Source organism: Sander vitreus, chromosome 8 (assembly GCF_031162955.1).
Source record: "Sander vitreus isolate 19-12246 chromosome 8, sanVit1, whole genome shotgun sequence".
Taxonomy (NCBI): Eukaryota; Metazoa; Chordata; class Actinopteri; order Perciformes; family Percidae; genus Sander; species Sander vitreus.
In genome coordinates this window covers 490,001-515,000 of record NC_135862.1, presented here as the reverse complement: position 1 = coordinate 515,000, position 25,000 = coordinate 490,001, and the positions used below count along the sequence as shown (strand labels likewise).

Sequence of the window (25,000 nt, the reverse complement as noted above, 5' to 3'; positions counted from 1 at the left end):
TTTGTCTTTCGACTAAACTTGCAAAATCTGCGATGGGACAGAGCTCGAATATGTTTGAATGAATATGAATGGGATGGCAGTAGCTCAGTCAGTAGGGAGTTGGGTTGGTTCAAGTCCACATATGGACCAAAGTATGGTGGTGGACTGGTAATGCACTGTGACACAACGGGAATGTATGAGAAGGATATCAAGTCAGTCGACCTGCTATATGTAGCTGATTCTGAACAAACTCGTCTTCCAGATGAACGTGTACTAGCACATTTTTAGTCAATAAAATGTTAACACAATAGTACATATTTGACCATTAATGTTTTGACATTTTAGGGGAAGCCGAGCTTCCCTTGCAGTCTCAAAGACATCGCCTCTGGTCTTCTTAGTTTATTTATCTAAAAAGATTAGTTTCTCTTTATGTATTCAGTTGAAAACACTGGCGAGACAGCTACATGATTGTTTTTTTTTTTTACAGAAAAACACTTTTTCCGTATCAATACCACAAAGAAATAATATTATATATATATATATATATAAACACTACCTATCAGAATTGACAAATATTTGCCTCACATGCATGAAGTGAAATATCAGCATTATTACACAGTTAAAGAATCCGTTTCATCGTCTGCATTCAACAAGACTGAAGATAATATCTGGCTGATGGAGCTCCAGATAATGTCAGAGAACTAACCTGAGCAAAGTTTCTGTTGATTGTTACCAATCAATGATTTGAAGGAGTTTGAGTTTGAGTTCATTTTTTTTATTCACAATACCACTTCAAACATTACAATAATACAGTTGGGGTACAAGATCAATTGGGTAGAGTGAATGGGTCCCCCATAAGAAGCTAGGAAAGCTTATAGACGATGGTATACACAGTTACCACCTGTAACCAGATGATGATGAGTAAATGCATGCAAAAAGCGCACCAGTACATACATAACATTACATACACATATAATCATATACATACATCCCAGTAGTCCATGAGAGAACAGTTTTATATTAGATATAGGTTAATAGGAAATTATTTTTTAGTTGTCTTTTGAAGTTGGAGATAGAGGGTAACACCTTGAGGCCATCATCAATCCCGTTCCAGCTCTGTGGCCCCCTACAGACAACACTCATACTGGCACACACGTCGGCGACATTTTTCTTATATAAGTGGTTTGATTCTCGTTTGGCATGTATGTTGGGGGCCGGAGATGGGAACAAGACTACTCAATCTAGAGTTCAGCCTGTTGACAATTTGAAACATAAGGCAGGCATTATGATATTCATTTAGCTCAGTCTTAGTAACTCAAAGTGGTGGAATAGAGTGTGGGTGGGGGAATTTATCTCTGACCAGGACAGAGCCCGTATGACTTTCTTTTGCAAGGATATAAGTTTTTTAAGATGGCTGGTGTAAGTGTTACACCATTTCACATTACAATAGTTAAGGTGTGGTTCAAAGAGAGTTTTATACAACGTGAGAAGGGCAGACAGAGGAAGGAAATGTCTGATCTTATAGAACAAGCCAACATACTTGGACAGTTTGTTTACAAGATAGTCGATTTGACATTTAAAGTGAGTCGTCAATGAGGACCCCCAGGATTTATTATTATTTATCTCCTGCCCATTAGTTTTAATCAGGCAGTGATCAGTGTTTTTACATTTTTTGCTCAATTTGAATAAAATGAAATTGGTTTTGCTGACATTTAATGACTATATCTGAGTTTACTATATCGTGTAGAGTAAGTGGGTTCCTGTGTGATGTAAACAAATTAGTGTCGTCAGCAAACATCATTTTATGAAAAATTTGAGAGGAATTTATGAAATCATTTATATATAGAATGAATAAGAGTGGCCCTAAAATGTTACCCTGGGGGACCCCGAAGATCACGGGCTGACAAGTAGAGTTATGATCATTGACATGGACATACTGTTCCCTCTCGTATAAATACTTCTGAACCATTTAAGTGCTAGACCTCTGATACCATAGTGATGCAATTTGTACAATAAAATATCAAAGTCAATGGTATCAAAGGCTTTTGATAGGTCCAAGAAAATACCAACACCACATGTTCCCTCTTCAATGCAGTCATTAATTTGTTATATTAGGTTGAGTATTGCCATACAGTTTGTACTCTTTTTTTCTAAAACCGTATTGAGATGGAACAAGAATATCTAGTTTATGAAGATAGCCACTGAGTCTAGTGTATACTGCTTTCTCCATTACTTTAGAGAAAGTGGGTAGAATTGATATGGGCCGGTAATCGCTCATATCATTTCTGTCGCCCGATTTAAAAATTGGAATTATCTTAGCAATTTTTGTCATTTTAGGTACAGTGCCAGTAAGTAAAGAAAGGTTGATGCAGTAAGCCAGTGGCTCTACAATGACGTTTGCAATGGCTTTCATGATCTTACTACATATTCCATCTACACCCGCGGTGGAGCGCGTTAGTGCGCATGCGCGAAAGCTGCATGCTGCCTGTTACCTGCTCCAGCTTTTGAGTTCGCTTTTCTTTTTTTCTTTTTTTACTTTTTTAACTTTAAATAATTTCCACCTGGGATTATTAAAGTATTTCTGATTCTGATTCTGTGTACGAGCTCCTCAAGTCCAAAATGATCTTGAGGAGCTCAGTACTATCTGTTGGTCTATTCATTCATTTTTCATGATTAAAAAATTAATAAATGTAGCTACCAAAAAGAAAATGCTTGAAGGTGACACTCTGGGGTTGACATATCTTCTTAGCCAGATTTACACCTATTGAGGCAAAATGATTATTAAAACTATGTACAAGATCAGCTTTGGCATCACCAAAGTCAGGCAGATTAGTAGGTTTATGTCTCCTGTTGAGGACTTCATTTAACACATCCATGACCTCCTGCAGTCCCCCTGTGAAGCTTGGAAGAGTTCTGTGTAATTACTTCTTTGGTCTTTCTTATGATCTGCGTTAGTTTATAAGAAATATATTTCTCTTTATTTAAGCTAGAAGGATTTTTTATGTAGGATTTGTATAGCTTACTTTTATATTTAATAGACTTTAAAATTCCCTTTGTAATCCAAGGGCTCTGGAGGGTAGTGCTGCATCTGACAGTCTTCTCAGGGATTGTGTCCTTGATGGAATCTTGAATGATCTTTATCAGACTGTCATATGCTGCATCAGGAGTCCCACTGTCATAGACAGAGTCCCACGACTTGGTCTGTAAGTTAACAATTAGGTGCTGTAAGGTTCTCTCATTGAGGATTTTAGATTTAATTTTAGAGAGTGGGGGAGAGAACGATTTGCCAGAGCCAAAAAATATTGCAATGGGAAAATGGTCTGTGATGTCAGACTGCACGACTCCCGTCTCCAGCTTGGTATTTTGAATATTAGTAATGATATTGTCAATAATCGTTTTGGATGTCTGTGTAACTCTAGTAAATCTATTAATGGTGGGGAAGAAAGAGGACCAGTGCAATGTGATCTTAAAGTCATGTTTTGCCCCATCTTCCTTGGAAATTTCAATGTTATAATCAACAAGGAGTATACAGTCTTTTTTTTTTTTTAGCTTATTCAGTTTATGTAATAGATTTTCCAGTTTACAGCAAACAGTGTCAAGAGCAGAGTCTGGGGGGTGATAGAGTACACCGACAATAAATGTTTTGTCATTATTGTTAATCTCAATAAATAAAGATTCACAGTGGTCATCCTCTAAATAAAGATCACAGGTTTTTACTTGGAGACTGTTCTTAACATGGAGGCAGACCCCTCCACATGTTCTATTTGGTCTGTTCTTAATGTGGAGATTGTACCCATCGAGGTTAAGTAAATCGGCATATGAAAAATCATTAAGCCAGGTTTCACTACACCCAATAACATCAAAATGACAACTTGAGTTAGAAAGTAAAGAAGCTAAATCAGTTTGTTTAGGCCTCAGATGTTTAGACAGATTGATCACAGTGCATTTCCCTGTTGAACCCTGGCGTCCATGGACTTCTACGGGCCTGCTTTGAACGGTTTTTTTCAGTGTTTCAAAACTAGACGGTCATTGGATACATGCTGCAATTATGTCCCGCCCACGGACGCTCAGCGTCTCTGGAGGTGAATGGAGGAGTGGGCTGGCCTGGACTCCTGTCGAAAGACTGCATCTCCTTTTGATTAACAGCGATTTGTACTATAAAAAGTCCCCGAAGATAATAATGTATACTTTATTAATACTGCAAGGGGAAATTACAATGTTTTCACTCTGTTGTTATTACACACATTACACACAGGCCTGGATTACACACACATGCTCAGTACCTCTACATGCACTAATGGAGAGATGTCACAGTGAGGGAGCTGCCCATTGAAAGGCGCCCCGAGCAGTTGGGGGTTCGGTGCCTTGCTCAAGAGCACCTTGGCAGTGCCCAGGAGGTGAACTGGCACCTCTCCAGCTACCAGTCCACCACCATACTTTGGTCCATATGTGGACTTGAACCAACCCAACTCCCTACTGACTGAGCTACTGCCATCCCATTCATATTCATTCAAACATATTCGAGCTCTGTCCCATCGCAGATTTTGCAAGTTTAGTCGAAAGACAAACTGCTGCAACCTATTTCTTGGTATTTGCTTGGCGAAATTGCTAGCCAATTTTCATCATCCATTTATACAATTATACACCTCATTCCTTGTTTTAGTTTAACCTAATTCCCACATTTCCTCCTTTGAGTTTAATATCGTTTCGTTAGATCGTTTGTTCATTCATTCAGTAGACTAGGCTGGTGTCGTAGGGGTGAACTAGCCAGCTAGCAAACTGCACATGGTGGCAGACAATGCTAATATTGTCAACCAGATATTGCCGAAGCCATTTCAAAGTCACACTGTGTGTGTGTGTGTGTGTGTGCATGTGCGGGTGTGGGTGTGTGCGAGTGTGTGTATGTGTGGGTGTGTGTGTGTGTGTGTGTGGGTGTGTGTGTGTGTGTAAAAGAGGTCAAGAGTCCTGACACAACGTACCATGACTAGTTACGTTATCTTGCATTAGACACATTCCTGCGTACTCGGGTGTGGTATCAAAAAGGCTGAACTGAAACACACACACACACACATACACACTCACACCCACACATACACACACACATACACACACACACACCCACACATACACACATACACACACACACACATACACACACACACACACACACACACACACACACACACACACACACACACACACACACACACACACACACACACACACACACACACACACACACACACACACACACACACACACACACACACACACACACACACACACACACACACACACACACACACACACACACACACATACATACACACACACACACACACACACACACACACACCCACCAACCCACCAGTATAAATTTCAGGTCCCTTGCGTAGAGTCTCCACACAACCATAACTCAAGATTTAAGGCGTGGTTGTTTGAAATATCAGAGAGACAGCTTAAGTTCCTTCTTTCCATTTCATTCAGAACTAACAATGGTGAGTAGCTGCTTTGACATGAATGTTTGAATATTTGACAGCATTATGATTCAAGTCTACATGACTAAAGTCATTCATGTTGTCGTGTTGTAATGTACCTTTATTTCTGATTGCATCAGGCTGCTGCTGCTGAACTGCAGAGGTGAGTCAAAAAGATCTAGACATGTTATTGTAATTATTGACAAAATGTATATATTGAAATCCATTTAGTATAGAGGATTATCTTCAAGAGAAACTTATGAAAGGTAAAGACAAAATGAAATGGGAGAGACTGATATTATCTCAAACTTAAAGTAGTCTTTGAATGTAGTATTTAACATTTATGTATGTAGATATATGGATCTATTTCATGTTTGATTTACTGAACCACGTTATTGCTGCATTCTGATTTTTTAACTCTCCATTTATATTTTTATTTTTTTTAGACAAATATTATTCCTGGTAGAGGAAGATTCTTTCAGATATAATGCTTTCGAGATTATCTATGAAATGATAATGATGTGTACAGATGATGCTACGGACCTAGTGGATGAGGTATGTCTGATGGAGACTTTTTATAAACTATTGAAATGTGTGTGTGAACATAATGCATGACCCTGTCAGTGTCTTTAGGATCCATAAAGCTTCTCAGTTCAGCCTGTTCTCATGATGTCTGGCTCCTTGTCGACTAAACGCGCCACGTGACTCGCCTAATTTCGTGGGATATCGTACAGATTAATGTGCATAACTTTTCGTAGGATATCGTAGGATCCAGTTCATGAGAATGTGTTGACTCGGTTACACACAACACACACAATGATATATCTCTCTGAATGTGTTTTGACTTCACAGGTTCTTCACAGCATCTTCTTTTTGGGAAAGATAAAGACGCTGACATTTTCCCCCAGAAGATATTGTGAGTGATGATCCTCAGTTGATAAATACATTAAGGGAGCCACATCCTCGGCCTTTTGAGAAATGTTCCTCTGAGGTACCCAGGCGGAGTCCATTTTCATGTGTGCTCGACATGGTAAGAGGACAGTTCCTCAAAAGATAACACCTTACCTTACTCATCTGTATATCTGTGTTTATATACTGTCTGTTTATATAAGGGTGTTTATTGTGTAAATATGTTTGTTTTATTACTATTATTATAATAACTAATTCTATTTTTTCTATTTCTTATAGTTTATGTATATGTTTTCTCCTTTGTCTACATAATGTGTATTTGTTTTATTATGATGTGTGTAAGAAAAATCTTTTGAGCTGCTGTAGCAGGATTCTTCTTTGTAAAGTTGTAAAGCGTTGCTACTTCACCTAAACATCTCCAAATATTACAGATTGTTATTAATCTCTCAGTAGAGCTGTGCCAGTAATACAACATTGATCCTGATTTTAACGATCTCAAAAACAGAGTAATCGAGGAAAAAGATTATTTTAAACATTACGTTCAAACAGTGAAAGTATGAAGGGAAAGGTCCCATATGTAGATGATTTCACTGTTGATTTATTTAACTGCTTTCACTGTTTTTATCTTTAATAAATGCAACATCTTTCTAAAAGTCAACGAGGAATCCTGTTAGATAATCCTGATTTTAATAGTGACTAAAGTAATCATGATTATGATTGTTTCCATGATCGAGCAGCCGTACTGAACCTTAACAGACACAAAGCATGACTCGGTGAATGATTGGATGCATCAGCAGCTTCATCATATTTCTGATTTCTTACAGGTTGTCAACGTGACTGGACGAGACAACGAAGGAGAAATCAAACAGCAGCTGCAACAGTTCATCGATACACTGGAGGGGGCTATTAACAAACCTCTGGTCTCCAGAACCATCTGTGTCTCTCAGAGTAAAAGCCCAGGTTCAGTCAAGTACTACGGAGTCTCCATATCCGCTAATAGCCCTTTAGCCCGGAAAATCCTGATTGGTGCTTCCTGTCTCAGGAACTGGGAAAGATATGTAGCTGACGCAGTGATGACCTTCTATCCAGAGACAGGTATTAGGAGATTTGTCAGAAAGACATATTTCGATGGAACCATCAGAGTTCCAGAGCAGCATGTCCGGTGCGAAACGTTTAATCTCTATGATAGAAGATTTATGCCTCCTTGTCAATCATGTGGTCAGTTGTTTGGTCTGCCAACAACTGAAATAAACATATTCCCCTATGGCAACTGTGCCGAAGCTGAAAGTCTGAGCAACTTGTTTAAAGGTGATGAAGCAGTTAGAGGACAAGTACCACCACCAACTGGTGGTGACAGAGCAGAGGCTGAAAGAACCTTCCTTGAGGCGCATAGAGGTTTGGTGCGCTCCTCTAGGGTATTTGATCAATGGACAGATGGTTTCTACACCCCACAGTAAGCCAGATCTTAAAAAGGGGAAAGACTGAATCAGGGCCGGGACCATGTGCTTTAGTCCCGATTTGATTCTTTCCCGATACACGAGTGTGATTTTCATTTATTATGATTTAATAGGAGTATTGGGATTTTCTTTTCCTTCTTTAACAAAAACACAAGTTTAATGAAACACGTCTAGAGACGATATATAATGAGACATTTCTAAAAACTGATTGTTTTCTAAGAAGAATGACATCACATGTCAGTCAGTCAGTCTGATGTTGATTTACTTTGTAAAGAAGAACATAACATGGATCTTCTGCTTTTTGCTTTTGTTTTTCCCACCCGTAGATTGAATATTAAATATTGATATTGAGAATGAGTACCTTTATTACCCAGTGACCAGATCTCCTTTAAGATGATTCTTTGTCAAACAGCAGAGATCAGTGTAGAAGTTGTTACTGAACGGGGAGGTCATGTGATCACAGCTGTTAATATTTCCTGCTAATGCTCCAGCTACTTACTACCATAACAATAAAGATATTAATGCATTCATGGAAAACATAGTGAACCAAATGTGTCAACAACACATCTCTTCCTACTGAACTTTGACTAACAAGATGATGATATTAATAAGAATACTTCCATGTGTCTCTGTGATTGTCCTATCTGAAGCTGATGTTCTTCTCTGTGATTCTGGCTGTTCTGAGTTGTGTCTTCATGGCTGAATGAACTAATTAGAGTCTCTTCACATCAAATGAAATGAAATGTGTCAACTGTTTGAGTAAAGCATGCAGAAGATGGAAACCAGAAATGGATCATGTTGTTTACAATAAAATGATGCTGATGAAAACTCTGGTTCATAACTAGTTTTGATTTGATCTCCTAACCTCCTCTCAAGAACTGATTCTTTGTCTCTGTGAACAAAACTATTTACTTAAATAACTCCTGTTGTGATTTGACACTATCAATAAAGTTGAATTGAATACTGGAGCAATTTCAGAGATATCAGTCATAGAAACTAACCTTTATCTCCACTTATAGAGACCTGGAACATAACAACCGGGTTGTAATGCACTGTTTAATATTTTAACATCAAGAAATACAGCAAGTAAAGCTGGGATACTAGTTTGATAAAAATCAGTTATTGTGCAACATTTAATAACTGTGAGGGAGTGTTCACTTCTATAGAAACCATACCACACACACACACACACACACACACACATAAACACACACACACACACACACACACACATAAACACACACACACACACATAAACACACACATACACACATAAACACACACATACACACACAAACACACACACACGCACACACAGAGAGACACACACACACACAGACACACAAACACACACACACACACACACACACACACACACATTCAGCTCAACATACCACCAGGAGTACACTACCCAACCTAGAGGAAATATACATCAGGGGAGTAAAGTCCAGAGTAAATCCCCAGAGATCCCAGTCCCCCCAACAACCTCCTCTGCTCTGCCCTACGCTCTGGGAAACGCTATCGCTGCCTGGGGGCCAACACAGAGACAATGCAGGAAAGTTTTTAACCCAAGCTCTCCGGATACTGAATGAGGACTGGAGCAGGAGCACAAGCATGTTGGAAACAACTCATGCACTTTTCAACACACATTTGACAACACATTTCTTCTCCTTCTTCTCTTCTGTTTCTATTTATTTCCCTTATTCATCAGTATCGTCTTCACAATCTACCATCATCATGATAACTATCTATAATCACATATGCACACTATAATAATCATCATCAGAATACCTGTAATCATCGTAATCTTCAAGTAGCCATGCAGACAAAGGTTGTACAGACACCGAAGGCTTCGCTGGTAAAACCTTCAGGTCATCCTTATCATGTTTTTCTACAGTCACAAAGACCTTTGTTGGTAAAACCTTCAATTCATCCTCAGTTCTTATGTATGGAAACATCTTCTCAGTGAAAGTGTGTGTGAAGGTGTGTATGAGTGTGTCCGTATCAGGATCAGAGAACGACAGCTTTCCACTGTTCCAGTCCAGAGTCACTCTGATCCTCTGGAGCTGTTTCTGCTCTGGGAGATCCTTGCTGGGATCTGATGGGCAGACTGCTGAGTATTTACCTTTACAGAACTGTATTGTCCATAATCCAGACCGGAGGTTTTCCTTCCTCTGGGCACCTTCTGCTGACACTCCCACTGCCCAGTATGCACTCTCTCCAACCTCGAAATCCCAGCTGTGTGTCCCTGAGTTAAAGCCCTCAGAGCCCAGGACAGTGCAGTATCCAATCCTTTCTGGATTATCAGGAAGCTTCTGATCCTCTCCAAGTTTAACACTGGTCAGATCTTCAGACAGGATTAAGTGTTCATCAGCAGTGTTTGGGTCCAGAATAACAGGAGTATAGGAGACCATGTCCTTCATCTTGTTCCAGATGTTGAAGCTCAGGTTGCCCAGGTGTTTGGCCTCGTCTATCAGAGCTCCTGGGAGCAGCTGTGGATCATCCAGCAGGGGGCGCTGCTGGACTCTTTCCACTGCAGCCTTGTAGTTGATCAGGAATGAGACGTCTTCAGCTCTCAGCTCCTCCTCTGTGGCTCTGACTGTGTCTGAAAGAGCTGCTATCTCTCTTCTCAGAGTCTTCATCTTCTCCTTCATCCTCTGACTCTTCTGCTCCTCTTCCTCTTCTAGAAACTGGTGAAGCTTCTTAAACTGATCCTTGATCTGCGTCTCTGTGCGTCGGACCTGGACCTTCAGGTGTTCTGCAGACTCCTCTTCGACGTGTCCACAAACCTTTAACTTCTCCTTTAAAAGCTCCAGAGATTCCCTGAAGTTCCTTCTGCATTGTTTAGCAGCTTCATTGATGGGTCTGAATCTGTGGTTGGAGTGTTTTTCTGAATCTCTGCAGACGACACACACTGGCTGCTGATGGTCCAGACAGAAGAGTTTCAGTTTCTCAAAGTGCAGACTGCAGCGAGCCTCTGAAGCCTCTCTGATCTCTCTCCAATAAGAAACTCTCACACAGGTTCTTTAACCTCCGGTTTAAAGGTGGTTCTGACTTTGAAGATATCGTGATACAAACTGGACACTCACGTTCTTGTTTCTGTCTCCAGTAGCTCTGCAGACAGTCTTTACAGAAGCTGTGGGTACATGACAGGATGACAGGATCTTTAAAGACTTCATGGCAGACAGGACAGCGGAATTCTTTGTCAAACAGCAGAGATCAGTGTAGAAGTTGTTACTGAACATCATGTGGTCATGTGATCACAGCTGTTAATATTTCCTGCTAATGCTCCAGCTACTTACTACCATAACAATAAAGATATTAATGCATTCATGGAAAACATAGTGAACCAAATGTGTCAACAACACATCTCTTCCTACTGAACTTTGACTAACAAGATGATGATATTAATAAGAATACTTCCATGTGTCTCTGTGATTGTCCTATCTGAAGCTGATGTTCTTCTCTGTGATTCTGGCTGTTCTGAGTTGTGTCTTCATGGCTGAATGAACTAATTAGAGTCTCTTCACATCAAATGAAATGAAATGTGTCAACTGTTTGAGTAAAGCATGCAGAAGATGGAAACCAGAAATGGATCATGTTGTTTACAATAAAATGATGCTGATGAAAACTCTGGTTCATAACTAGTTTTGATTTGATCTCCTAACCTCCTCTCAAGAACTGATTCTTTGTCTCTGTGAACAAAACTATTTACTTAAATAACTCCTGTTGTGATTTGACACTATCAATAAAGTTGAATTGAATACTGGAGCAATTTCAGAGATATCAGTCATAGAAACTAACCTTTATCTCCACTTATAGAGACCTGGAACATAACAACTGGGTTGTAATGACTAAATATTTTAACATCAAGAAATACAGCAAGTAAAGCTGGGATACTAGTTTGATAAAAATCAGTTATTGTGCAACATTTAATAACTGTGAGGGAGTGTTCACTTCTATAGAAACCATACCACACACACACACACACACACACACACACATAAACACACACACACACACAGAGACACACACACACAAACACACACACACACACACACATAGACATACACACAAACACACACACACAGACACACACACACAGAGAGAGAGACACACACACACATACACACACAAACACACACACACGCACACACACACATTCAGCTCAACATACCACCAGGAGTGCACTACCCAACCTAGAGGAAATATACATCAGGGGAGTAAAGTCCAGAGTAAATCCCCAGAGATCCCAGTCCCCCCAACAACCTCCTCTGCTCTGCCCTACGCTCTGGGAAACGCTATCGCTGCCTGAGGGCCAACACAGAGACAATGCAGGAAAGTTTTTAACCCAAGCTCTCCGGATACTGAATGAGGACTGGAGCAGGAGCACAAGCATGTTGGAAACAACTCATGCACTTTTCAACACACATTTGACAACACATTTCTTCTCCTTCTTCTCTTCTGTTTCTATTTATTTCCCTTATTCATCAGTATCGTCTTCACAATCTACCATCATCATGATAACTATCTATAATCACATATGCACACTATAATAATCATCATCAGAATACCTGTAATCATCGTAATCTTCAAGTAGCCATGCAGACAAAGGTTGTACAGACACCGAAGGCTTCGTTGGTAAAACCTTCAGGTCATCCTTATCATGTTTTTCTACAGTCACAAAGACCTTTGTTGGTAAAACCTTCAATTCATCCTCAGTTCTTATGTATGGAAACATCTTCTCAGTGAAAGTGTGTGTGAAGGTGTGTATGAGTGTGTCCGTATCAGGATCAGAGAACGACAGCTTTCCACTGTTCCAGTCCAGAGTCACTCTGATCCTCTGGAGCTGTTTCTGCTCTGGGAGATCCTTGCTGGGATCTGATGGGCAGACTGCTGAGTATTTACCTTTACAGAACCGTATTGTCCATAATCCAGACCGGAGGTTTTCCTTCCTCTGGGCACCTTCTGCTGACACTCCCACTGCCCAGTATGCACTCTCTCCAACCTCGAAATCCCAGCTGTGTGTCCCTGAGTTAAAGCCCTCAGAGCCCAGGACAGTGCAGTATCCAATCCTTTCTGGATTATCAGGAAGCTTCTGATCCTCTCCAAGTTTAACACTGGTCAGATCTTCAGACAGGATTAAGTGTTCATCAGCAGTGTTTGGGTCCAGAATAACAGGAGTATAGGAGACCATGTCCTTCATCTTGTTCCAGATGTTGAAGCTCAGGTTGCCCAGGTGTTTGGCCTCGTCTATCAGAGCTCCTGGGAGCAGCTGTGGATCATCCAGCAGGGGGCGCTGCTGGACTCTTTCCACTGCAGCCTTGTAGTTGATCAGGAATGAGACGTCTTCAGCTCTCAGCTGCTCCTCTGTGGCTCTGACTGTGTCTGAAAGAGCTGCTATCTCTCTTCTCAGAGTCTTCATCTTCTCCTTCATCCTCTGACTCTTCTGCTCCTCTTCCTCTTCTAGAAACTGGTGAAGCTTCTTAAACTGATCCTTGATCTGCGTCTCTGTGCGTCGGACCTGGACCTTCAGGTGTTCTGCAGACTCCTCTTCGACGTGTCCACAAACCTTTAACTTCTCCTTTAAAAGCTCCAGAGATTCCTGAAGTTCCTTCTTGCATTGTTTAGCAGCTTCATCGATGGGTCTGAATCTGTGGTTGGAGTGTTTTTCTGAATCTCTGCAGACGACACACACTGGCTGCTGATGGTCCAGACAGAAGAGTTTCAGTTTCTCAGAGTGCAGACTGCAGCGAGCCTCTGAAGCTCTCTGATCTCTCTCCAATAAGAAACTCTCACACAGGTTCTTTAACACCCGGTTTAAAGGTGGTTCTGACTTTGAAGATATCGTATTACAAACTGGACACTCACGTTCTTGTTTCTGTCTCCAGTAGCTCTGCAGACAGTCTTTACAGAAGCTGTGGGTACATGACAGGATGACAGGATCTTTAAAGACTTCATGGCAGACAGGACAGCGGAGCTCTTTCTCTAATGCTGAAGCCATTCAGTCTCTGAGTGAAGCAGGAAACACAGCAGACAGACAGCTCAGCCACTCCCTGTTTCCTGAAAGTTACGTATACTTTAACTCTCTGTTCTTGTAAAACTCTCGTTCAGTTTGTGGATCCAGCAGCTGCTTGAAGTATTCCCAGTGTAACCGAGCGCCTAACTGTACTGTATATACTTAATAAATCAATGAACAGTACGATACACAACACAGCACGTCCAGCAGCAACAGCTACTCTTTCATTTCTGTCAAGCTTCAACATGTGAGCCCAAAAGAGGAAGTCTGCCAACTGTTTCCTGCCCTACGGTAACTCAGAGAAGACACACAGTGCCTCGCATACAGAAGCACATCTTTATCTGATACACACACACACACACACACACACACACACGCCCTTGAAAAGTCTGGAATATATTTTATTTTACCCGGATATTTTCATTTCCTAATTAAATTTAGGTAAAGGCTAAATAGATAAACTACACTAACAATGCTGTTTGCATACAACACACGGTCAGTGTATGTGTTGGTCATTTGATTTTCATTTCATTAACAGGTATTAAAAAACAAAAAAACGAATGGTTATTTGATTTTTGTTTTAAAATACAAAGTTTGAAATTGAAATACAAGGCGTTTTTCCTTTTTATTGTCAAAAGGGAATGTGGAAATTTAAAACATGCTTCGATTTTCATATTCTGAGACCGGAGTCTCTAGGCAGTAGCGCGTTCTCTTAATCCATCCATGACTAGCATCTTATATACTGTCTATGGGTGGAGCCGACCAGTTCTGCTTTAAAGCAGGCTGCAGCTGAGGGAAACTGTAGCTTAACTTCCTGAGCGACTGATCATCCGTTGTTTGCACCTCTTTACATAAATATGGCATACATATCTGCATTAGTCATTATAGTTCAATAGCCTATATGTTTTACTTGTATTATTTCAGGGGACTTTTATTTATTTCCGTCTATTTATTTGCACGTTATGTTCAAAGGAAGTTTGGTTATCTCACAGACTCAGACTAAAAGCAACTAGCAAGCCTGCCTGACATCAGTGCATCAAAGCATATCACTATCTGCAAAGAAAAGAAAATATGAATAAAACACGAGCGCAGCAGATTGGTCTGATTCCCAGCTTAGCTAGAGCGGGTAACGCTAGCTCTGCAGACGGACCAGAGTCAGTCAGCACCGGGGAGCGAACATAGAGCGAACCGGGGACCCAGGTCATAGATTAGGTTACACCTGCTAGCTAGCTGCAGCGGCAGCAGCGAACATTATAACATTAGACCCAGCACCGGAGGTCCAATCCCCATGATCTGATCCCGAACCGCCGGTGACTTTCTGCCAGATCAACAGAAAGTTTGCTGGGACCAGACTTTGGCGCTGTACGGTAACGATAGTGTAACAGTAACGTTACAGCTGTGAACTGAAAGTCAAGTCCTCAGCTGGTTTGACTCTCTTCTGTCGGGAGAAGTTGTCTGCTGCGGGTAGAGACGGAGAGTCAGAGGAAGGCAGGGAGAGAGGGGAATAAAGAAATGTGACATTATGAAATAAAAGTCCCTCCCCCCATTATCAAGAGTATAGCTGGGTTTTCAAAGTCATTTTAGCCTGGGCTGAAAGCAACACTGACAGTGGTAGCCTACACTGGCGCTGTTGCATTGGAAATGACAACATCCGGTCTCTGAATTTGAAAAAACAGGCATTGTTTAGTTTCTATTTTTCGAGTGGTTTTATTTTTTGTTATATGAAATAGAAAATGAAAATAAAAACATATTTTAAATTTCTCCCATCCCCTTTTGACAATGAAAAGGAAAAAAACGCCTTGTATTTCAATTTCACATTTTGTATTTTAAAACGTAAATCAAATAACCATTCGTTTTTTGTTTTTTAATACCTGTTAATGAAATGAAAATCGAATGACCAAAACATACACTGACCTACAATGTCTATAATCACCAATAATAGGCTAATCAGTGTCATAGGTAGCTTGGTAGCTCATCGGTAGATACATATCACGTCAACATATAGTTATGTCAGATTTAGTAGAAGCAGATGTTAACATTGTGAAACGGTCCAGGTATTCATTTGTTTTTGCTTTCACATATGAAAACGAAAAACACGAGAAAACAACTCCTTTTTCCGTTTTTTTAGAAAAACGAAATATGACTTGATTTTTGGTTTTCCCGTTCTTGCACGGAAATCAGAAAAAACACTTGATATTCCGTTTTTCCCCTGTGGGTGATGCTACATCTGATTGGCAGGATATGCATTCATTGTTTTTCAAATTAAGAGTTTACCCTCACTGTATTTGTTAGCCTGTAAAATTAATAGTAGAGATGCACCGATAGACCGGCCGGTGACCGGGATTGTCCCGTTTTCACGTGCTCGGCCATGACCGGCGAGCTGCAGGTCAGTCTGACATACGGTGATTTCATGCTGGTCAACGCTCCAATTAACTGACAACAGAAGGTATACCAGTTACAGTTCTCAAGGACGCACGCACACACGGACGCCACAGCACGCTCTCTTTCTCCTTTCTCTCAACGTCTCCACCACGTGTCACGCTATTCTCCCACATGTAGGAACCTCGTGGATTAACCTGCAACATGTCAGCTGTTTGGACATTCTTCAGCGTGTGTGAAGAACATAACAAGTTTGCAATATGCAACACCTGCACGGAGAAAGTGAGACACCAAAAACCCAAATCACATTTCTTTAGTTGATATCTGATGTGAAAAGAAGGAAATGGTTCTGACATTACTCTTTAGATGTGTGTGAGTTTCCCCCACCAGGAGTACTTTATATGGTTCTGTTTTATAGTGATCCATTATCTGTTCAACACATGTTCTATTAAAGAAAAGATAGAAAATAAATATTTGTGTGTGCTGTAAAGTGGTTAGAAAATATGAAATCAGAATCGGCTAAAATCGGTATCGGCTGGCCTAACTCAAAGAAAATCAGAATCGGCCTAGAAAGTTGTAATCGGTGCATCTCTAATTAATAGTCTATATGCATGCTATTTGTCACCCAATTATCTGGCTTAACTGACTGAAAAAAGCTATTGAAATAGCCTAAATGTAATCATGTTCACGCATTGACAGTTGTCAGACAAAAGGCTCAATCTGTTTTTGTAGGAGAGGGGAAGACCCATCTCCTCCTTTAATCCTGTTGTGTTCAATGTCATGTAAACCATGTTATTGTTCCCGGTCAAATATAACCGTTCCATTAATACTCAACATAAAAATGTATATAATACATTTATTCTTTGTTCTAGGTGTTTTTATTAACTTAAATTCTTAAGAATAATTAAACATTTCTATTAAATCATGTGTATATGTTATTTATGGCCTGTATGCCTTATTGATCTGAGCTTATACATCTTGAATTCGATCGAGTGCTAAAAAACATAACTGCTGGATTATTTTGACTATAATAAATAATCAGATGAAACATAGTATACTGTTTATCACAGATTACTTTGGGCCAAAGTTACCAAGGACATTTGTTTAGAAACCATTTAAAAATGTATACATTCACATAAAGTAACACCTGTTTGGGTCAAAAATGAGAGATCTTATCTGTCACGTTGGAAAAAGAGAGAGACTCTGAGAAAAGGTTAGCGTAGTAGGCGTGAAAAAAGCAGGGAAATATTTAAAAAAAATATTAAAAATAATAAAATGATATATGGAAATGAGTGCCATGTCTTTTTTGGTACATGATAAAGTATCTGCATTCAGAAAAAAGTTGGACCTGTGTTGGGCTCACGTGGAACAGGGCTCAGTCCCAGTACAATGTGTTGAAACCATAGTCTGTATATATAATGGAGCAGCAGACCCCGTGTCTCTGGACGGAGACCAGTGACGTCTCTTTCCCGGTGATGGCTGAGCGTTACTGAGCAGCCTCCAACTGAGCTTGAAGACGTAGATGTGACGTGAGCAACCTGTCTGAAAGTTGGAAGTCTTCTGGTAGCTGTGCCAAGAGAAATCTCAATCATTCCCAATCTAGCAGAGACGGAGAGCGTAGGAATATGTAAGGAGATAACATAGACACAGGCTCATTATTGATCACTAAAATGATAGTTAACATTAGTCATTACACTTAAACAGCTGATGGAAGTCCAAACTGCCTGAGAGTTTCTCCTGTACTATACGGTAACTCCTCTACTATGAGACAGGAAGTCTCGTGGTTATGACCCAATCGTTAGCCTATTGTTATAAAAACGTCTGCTACGGAGCCATAACGTGAGCTACAAGGTAATGGAGCCTTTTATACGTTGTTGTGTTTCTTTAGAAATAAACAACGGACAAATAGAGTCTTTAAACGCGTCAGATGTAAAGGTATTCTCTGTCAAAGTGACGTCAAAATGAATGGAAGTCAATGGGATGCTAACGGGATGTTAACGGGATGCTAACGGGAGGTGATGGCTTGGTAGCATCAGAATGGCGCCATAGGAGGTTCGAGCTCTGAAGCGAAGCTTACCCCCTTGGTTGAAACACTTGACGACCAAACATCCCAACCTTGTTTTTGTTGTTGTATTAAATCTTTATTATACAATAATCATACAAACAATCAAGGCACAATTTGTTTGTAGATTTGTAGATCCAAAACCGTGTAGCAACGTCGTTGTTGTGGTGTTTATGTTAATGTTTTTACTTTTAATACTTCGTCTTGACTAATAACCATAGACTATTATTAATGCGATGAAATGTAAACGTACATAAGTGTCCTTTTGAAGACAGCCACCACTGCTGTATACCACTATAGTAGCTACATGCTAACGGCAGTAAACACTATAGTAGCTACATGCTAACGGCAGTAAACACTATAGTAGCTACATGCTAACGGCAGTAAACACTATAGTAGCTACATGCTAAGGGCAGTAAACACTATAGTAGCTACATGCTAACGGCAGTAAACACTATAGTAGCTACATGCTAGCGGCAGTAAACATGTCATCTTAGCTGGCAATGTTGTTAAAGTCTCCCCAATTCCGGGTCACATTCCTGCTGAAACATGTCTGATTGTGTAGTGTTTGGTTCAGAAGCCTTTATCTGAGATTTTTGACATTAGAAAGTGCTGCTTCATTCCACTACAATCTAACGGTAGCATACTCATAGCTAACTATTATGTAGCTGCATGCTAACGCGACATAGCGGAGTATAAATAGCTATATATGTATGTATATAGCAGGACTTTGTACCATAAAAAATCACCAATAAAGGATTCTAAACCAAATACTACACAACCGGACATGTCCCAGCAGTAAAGTGACCAGAATATGGGGAGAAATGTCCAGCATTGAGCTACATAATAGTTAGCTAGGAGTATGCTGGTCTCTCACAGAGATCTCATTTGTAGCCCTGTTTTTACCTTTTAGCAGGAGTGACTTATAACACCAAAGCCAGGCTTCTAGCTCAGGCTAGCTAGCGTTAGCAAATTACCTTCAAAGTTGCATCTCTACTATTAATTTTACAGGCTAACAAATACAGTGAGGGTAAACTCTTAATTTGAAAAACAATGAATGCATATCCTGCCAATCAGATGTAGCATCACCCACAGGGGAAAAACGGAATATCAAGTGGTTTTTCTGATTTCCGTGTAAGAACGGGAAAACCAAAAATCAAGTCATATTTCAAAGTAGTTGTTTTCTCGTGTTTTTTGTTTTCATATGTGAAAGCAAAAACAAATGAACGAACGATACCTGGACCTGAAACACATGGCCCTCAGTCACAGCAGGGAGTGGAGGCGCAGCAGACCCCTCAGCCTCCTCTTTGGACTGAGACAAGGTGAGCTTATATCAAAATTAAAGCAAACCATGTTTAGCCATTTTGACTGAAAGGTGTTAAAAGTAACACTAACATCTTAGTGCCATGCCTTGCTCAAAGGCACCTGGCAGTGCCCAGGCATCTCTCCAGCTACCAATCCACACTCTGTACTTTGGTCCGTACTGGGACTTGCACCAGCGACCCTCCGGTTCCCAACCCAACTCCCTACGGACTGAGCTACTGCCTCCCCCATATTAGGTTACAATTAGGATAAGAGGTTAACGAGCTCATATTCTGCTCATTTTCAGGTTATAATTGTATTTTGAGGTTGTATCAGAACAGGTTTACATGGTGTAATTTTCACCATATTTTAGTTGTACTGCACATTGCTGCAGCTCCTCTTTTCACCCTGTGTTCAGGGTAAGACGTTATTTAGACAGTCAATCTGTAGAAGCTCTAAAACTATCAAAAAATTATCAGTACATTTCTCAACTGAATGTCTGCAGACTTTCAACAATTAATCTGTAGATGATCTACAAACTTTCAACACTGTTGTGATAATCTATATTATATCTACAGATATACCACTGCTTGAAACAGCACATTTGTAGTGTATCAGTAACACACACCCACCCATATATATGTATGTATATATATATATATATTACTTAACAACTTTGCTACAACACATTTGTAGCTTATCAGTAGCGTCTCAAAAGTATTTTTTTTTTACATCTACTGCAAATCTCTAAGAGTCTATTAGCAGCATCACTAATGCATCTGTAACACTTTTACAACACATGTGATGTCATTCAAGTAACTATGTGTAGGTATGCCTTATGACTATCCAAATAAAATGACACACAAATGAAATTTAGTTGACTTGTTATGGCTTATCTACTTCACATTTACATAACATCTGCTGATCAACATGATCAGTACATTCACAAAGAACAACATTTGAATGAAACAAAAACCACAGCATTGTATTGCCTGGTCTACCAAAATGTACACATGATGTACACAAAAACAGAGCCTCTAATACAAACAACGCACCAACTTTGGACTTTTTCACTTTGGAAGCCTATTACATGCACAAAAAATATATTTAACACAATAAAGGAAAAGCCAAAACACATAATATGAGCATTTTAAAGCTATAGTGTGTAGTTTCTGTCGCCCCCATGAGGAATTCTAACTAATGACAACAAAAATGTTTGCGTGTCCACATGATACAAGCCTTCCATGATCACACACCCCCACAGTTACTAGTAGCCAAAGAGACACGGAGGATTACAAAATCGTGATGGACTCAGAAGAGGTCATTAACTTCACTCCAGTTTCTGCGCGCAAAAGTCACCGGATGCCTCAATCTTCTGAACATAGTCATACTGAGAAATACAGAGAGAGTTGTGTGGAGCTGATAGTGTTAACTAGCTTTGTAGCAACAACTTTGGCAATGTCTTGAAGTTATTAATATAAAAAAAGTTACGCAATAAAGCTTTAAGAAATTCATAAATATCTTGACTTCATTTAGTACTGTTTACAAAAATGGAGTCAAGGTATTTATGAACACAACAAACATTCCCAATTAAACAACTTTTAGATGCACAATGTCTTTTCTACAACTAGAAGGTTATTTTAGTTGAAATGGAAGTAACTCTTTTTCTTTTCATCTCGACCACTTTTTCTTCAATTTCTCCAACAATTTTCTCAGTGCATCACTTCGCTAGGTCTGACAGTTTTCTGCAAAAAGGCAATTGCTCCAACATCTGTCTTTCTGCGATGAACAGCTCAGCAATGGCTGCAGTGGCAGCCACGGCATTCCTTGACACGCCCGCCTTTCGAAAAGCCGTAGACATAGTGTACCCCTTCTTTGTCAAGTTTAGCAGTCGCTGGTATCTGGTGACTACATCTTTGATTTTACCTGCTAAAAGAAATACAGAAAACAGCAGAATATAAAAACTGTCAATATACATTTGTTATAAATTTTAGGCTGCAGAAACTTGAATTACTCTTTAATACATGCCGCTCTTCACTTTCCTCCATCAACAACATTTTTGGATGTGTTATTTTATGGGCAATTTGGGCTCCAAGCTGATTGCATTCTGGAAAACCAAACTGAAGCCAAAATGACTGATGAAATCAAAGTGTTTATAACGGTAAGGTGATTTACTATTCATAAGTTACATTGTATTACATGTATTAGTAGGCCACCTAAACAGAATTGGTAGCTAAAAGCTAGCAGATCCATCACAACACATTCCCAGTGGCACATACACACTTTGTACAGATCAGAGAATCTACAATTAGGTGACTGAATGATGCATGCATTGAGGTAATTTTCCCAATTACACATTTATTTATCTTGTAACACACATTAAGGTTAAACTGCAAATCAGTTTAGTCTGGCCTTGCATAAAATAAAAACGATTTCTCCAATTTAATTGCTTTTTTTTAATCTTACCTCGACTTCTATACCCTTTTCTTTTTTTGTCCTTATTCTGGTCCTTCTTTCTCTAGTCCTTTTTCTTGTCCTTTCTCTTCTCCTTACTCTGCTTGTTTTTCAAATCAGAGTCTGAGCTGGAATCAGTGTCAGCGTTGAAAGACTGCTGGGATGTCAGTTGGCACTGCACAGCATCAGTCACTGTATATTATATTACAAACAAAATACATTTCAATTGCATGTCACATCACAGGAACATTTTCCATGTCATCACCACTACTTATTACTTATTAACCTTTTATTTACCAGGAAGCAACAAGCTGGGCCTGCCTTCTGTTTTGGACTCTACCTTGGAATCTGACATAGCTTAAATGAACCCTGCCTGTACCCCACTACAAGCCTGCACGCTTAATGTCGGTACCTTAATATGCCTGTCTGTATACATTGTGTGTCTGCCCTTGACCTAAGTGGTCACTACTAGTGATTTTAGTGCTGCCTTCTGTGTCTGCATTTGGGTCTTACCCTTAGAGTGTGATACATTATTTTGCTGTAGACTACAATGAATATAGGCACCTTTTTCCACCAGACTGTCTTTACCTCAAATAAAACCCTAATAATGAACTAGTTGACCAACTAATGTGCCATGAACAAAATAGCATGGTAAAAGAACTTTTAGTTGAGTAAATTATAGAGATGTACCGATATTTTGGCATGTGACAGGAAAAGGCCGGTTTTCAGACCAGCTGATCCGTCTCATATTTCCAATTCTGTGCACATCATATTTACACGTGTTGCACAACGGTTCACGTCTATGGAACGTAATGGTTCAGATCGTGATTAAGCTAAACTCGTTCATCTTTCAGTATAATGCTGAAAGCAAGTGTAAATTCTGCTACAACAATTGCTGTTCCTATTACAAGTGTTGGCTTCAATATATAAACCACAAAGGCAATTTAAATATACTTTATACGCACAACACCAACGGTTACCGAAAATTGCAATTGGTGCATCTCTAGTAGATGATTATTTTTAAAGAAACCACTAGACAAACATTTATCATTTCTCCATGTATGATGATTTCAGTGTATTCAAAATTACAATAAATAATGCTTTAGTGAATACTGTGTTCCAGGCAAATCCAAAACAAATCTCGTCTTATGTTTCATTTTATTTGTGCGACCTCCCACTAAATTAAACTGTGGTCAGGTTACCTACCCTCAGTTTCAGCTGTTATCTCAGCCAGTTGCTGCTCGAGAAACTTTATCATTCTCAAGTTGTTCCACTCGATCCTGGAGGATCTTTGCTTTATTTTTCCATATCATTAGTTCTTGGTTAATTGTAAGTTCATCTTCTTGAGCTGCAACAGACAGAAAAAAACACAGAAGAGGTCAGTGAATCAAAGCAGAAGTACTGTACATTTCTGGCATTTGTTTTCTATGGTAGAACACATGCCCTTTGAGAGCCAAAGAATTGTTGTCCTACCAACTACCAAGTAAGTAGGAAAGGATGCTGTGAAATGAACCAAGGTCAGGGAAAAGTAAAGGGCCTAAATTAGGAGATAACGCCAAGGAGGGGGGGAAGAGACTGGCTTTTTTGTGGCAATAAATTAAAAAAAGGTCAACAACATGTCAACTAACATCTTATATGAAGCAACTTAATTATTAAGGAGTTTATAAACACAACTGAGGTGTTTCCTGCTCTAATAATTAGTACAGTACGTTTTGTCATTTAGCAGTCACGATTTTTCAGAGCGACTTACAGTAAGTACAGAGACATCAGGGTTAGGGTTAGAAAAAATTACAAAAAATTAACGCATTATGATCGGCCCTTAATCTCTTCGCGATTAACACGTTAATGCTGACAGCCCTAATTGCTAGATGTATCAACCTGCTGAAAGCAAGTCATTTCTGTTGTTGAAAAAGCATGCTTAATTTAAATGTGTGAAAACAACATAGGCTATTCAATCAACAACATTTATTTTATATAGCCCTCTTTGTATCATCAGTCAGATGCCACAAAGTTCTTACACAGACCCAGTCTGAAACCAGGTAGAGAAAGCAACAACAAGGAACCGAGAGAGGGGTGGCCAGTCCTTTTCTGGCCATTTGTTGAGATTATTATTATTGTTATATGATTTAGTTTGTCTACTGTAATGATCCGATCCTAAGATTCAACATGACAACAGAAATGTTAGAATACAGCTACGTCTTAACAATAAGCAAGAACAGCGTTGCCAGGTATACAGCTTTTCTAGCATGTGCTGACCATTTAATTAGGTCATCATAGGACACTTAACCATGTGCACTGGATTTTTTGTTTACTCAACAAGGCTTTTCATATCTATAATATGAACAATATCTGTTTTCCAGGGAGTGCCACAGAAAGACATGTCGACAATTAAGAAGAAGCATTAGACTGGGTCCATGAAATACATACACAGGTAAATACCTTCTAAATATGTAAGTATATGTAACACTCCATGTGTGACCTCCAAATGTGACTTGTAGAGGTGAACACATATAAACTTGTGTTGCATGGTATACTGGAATTTCAGAAACCACCATTCAACATAATGATCAGCGTTAGGCTCTGTAATTTCTTAAATTATGTTCAGCAATGTTGCGGCAGATTTCGGCGCCTTGTTTGTATTAGAGGCTCTGTTTTTGTGTACATCATGTGTACATTTTGGTAGACCAGGCAATACAATGCTGTGGTTTTTGTTTCATTCAAATGTTGTTCTTTGTGAATGTACTGATCATGTTGATCAGCAGATGTTATGTAAATGTGAAGTAGATAAGCCATAACAAGTCAACTAAATTTCACTTGTGTGTCACTTTATTTGGATATTCATAAGGCATACCTACACATAGTTACTTGAATGACATCACATGTGTTGTAAAAGTGTTACAGATGCATTAGTGATGCTGCTAATAGACTCTTAGAGATTTGCAGTAGATGTAAAAAAAAAAAT

The 25,000-nt window shown here is 39.5% G+C and overlaps 2 protein-coding genes and 1 long non-coding RNA gene across 4 annotated transcripts; 1 reads left to right on the top strand and 2 right to left on the bottom strand.

Annotated features, from left to right (window-relative positions):
- Positions 1 to 5,098: 5,098 nt before the first annotated feature.
- Positions 5,099 to 8,650, top strand: LOC144521719 (uncharacterized). 2 transcript variants are annotated; one of them, XR_013502347.1, is made up of 4 exons: positions 5,099 to 5,477; positions 5,597 to 5,619; positions 6,309 to 6,486; positions 7,190 to 8,650. It is a non-coding gene; the product is annotated as an uncharacterized LOC144521719 (long non-coding RNA). The 2 variants fall into 2 exon arrangements; XR_013502348.1 differs by lacking the exons at positions 5,099 to 5,477; positions 5,597 to 5,619 and adding an exon at positions 5,626 to 6,011.
- Positions 8,651 to 9,150: 500 nt separating this feature from the next.
- Positions 9,151 to 11,070, bottom strand: LOC144521639 (nuclear factor 7, brain-like). Its single transcript, XM_078256198.1, has 2 exons — positions 10,912 to 11,070; positions 9,151 to 10,743 (listed from the first exon to the last, which is right to left on the bottom strand). Exons 1-2 carry the CDS (start codon positions 11,068 to 11,070, stop codon positions 9,577 to 9,579), a joined length of 1,326 nt encoding a protein of 441 aa, XP_078112324.1. The 3' UTR covers positions 9,151 to 9,576.
- An 871-nt stretch (positions 11,071 to 11,941) lies between these two features.
- Positions 11,942 to 14,116, bottom strand: LOC144521718 (nuclear factor 7, brain-like). Its single transcript, XM_078256281.1, has one exon. The coding sequence runs from the start codon at positions 13,824 to 13,826 to the stop codon at positions 12,360 to 12,362; it is 1,467 nt and encodes a 488-aa protein (XP_078112407.1). The 5' UTR covers positions 13,827 to 14,116; the 3' UTR covers positions 11,942 to 12,359.
- Positions 14,117 to 25,000: the final 10,884 nt, after the last annotated feature.

Excerpts from the sequence above, each read along its gene's own strand:
- LOC144521718 (XM_078256281.1), bottom strand. The coding sequence starts at position 13,826 with ATGGCTTCAGCATTAGAGAAAGAGCTCCGCTGTCCTGTCTGCCATGAA.
- LOC144521639 (XM_078256198.1), bottom strand. The coding sequence starts at position 11,070 with ATGATGTTCAGTAACAACTTCTACACTGATCTCTGCTGTTTGACAAAG. Across the intron at positions 10,744-10,911 it reads CTGGAGACAGAAACAAGAAC|CAGCCAGTGTGTGTCGTCTG; the intron begins GTGAGTGTCCAG and ends CTGGACCATCAG.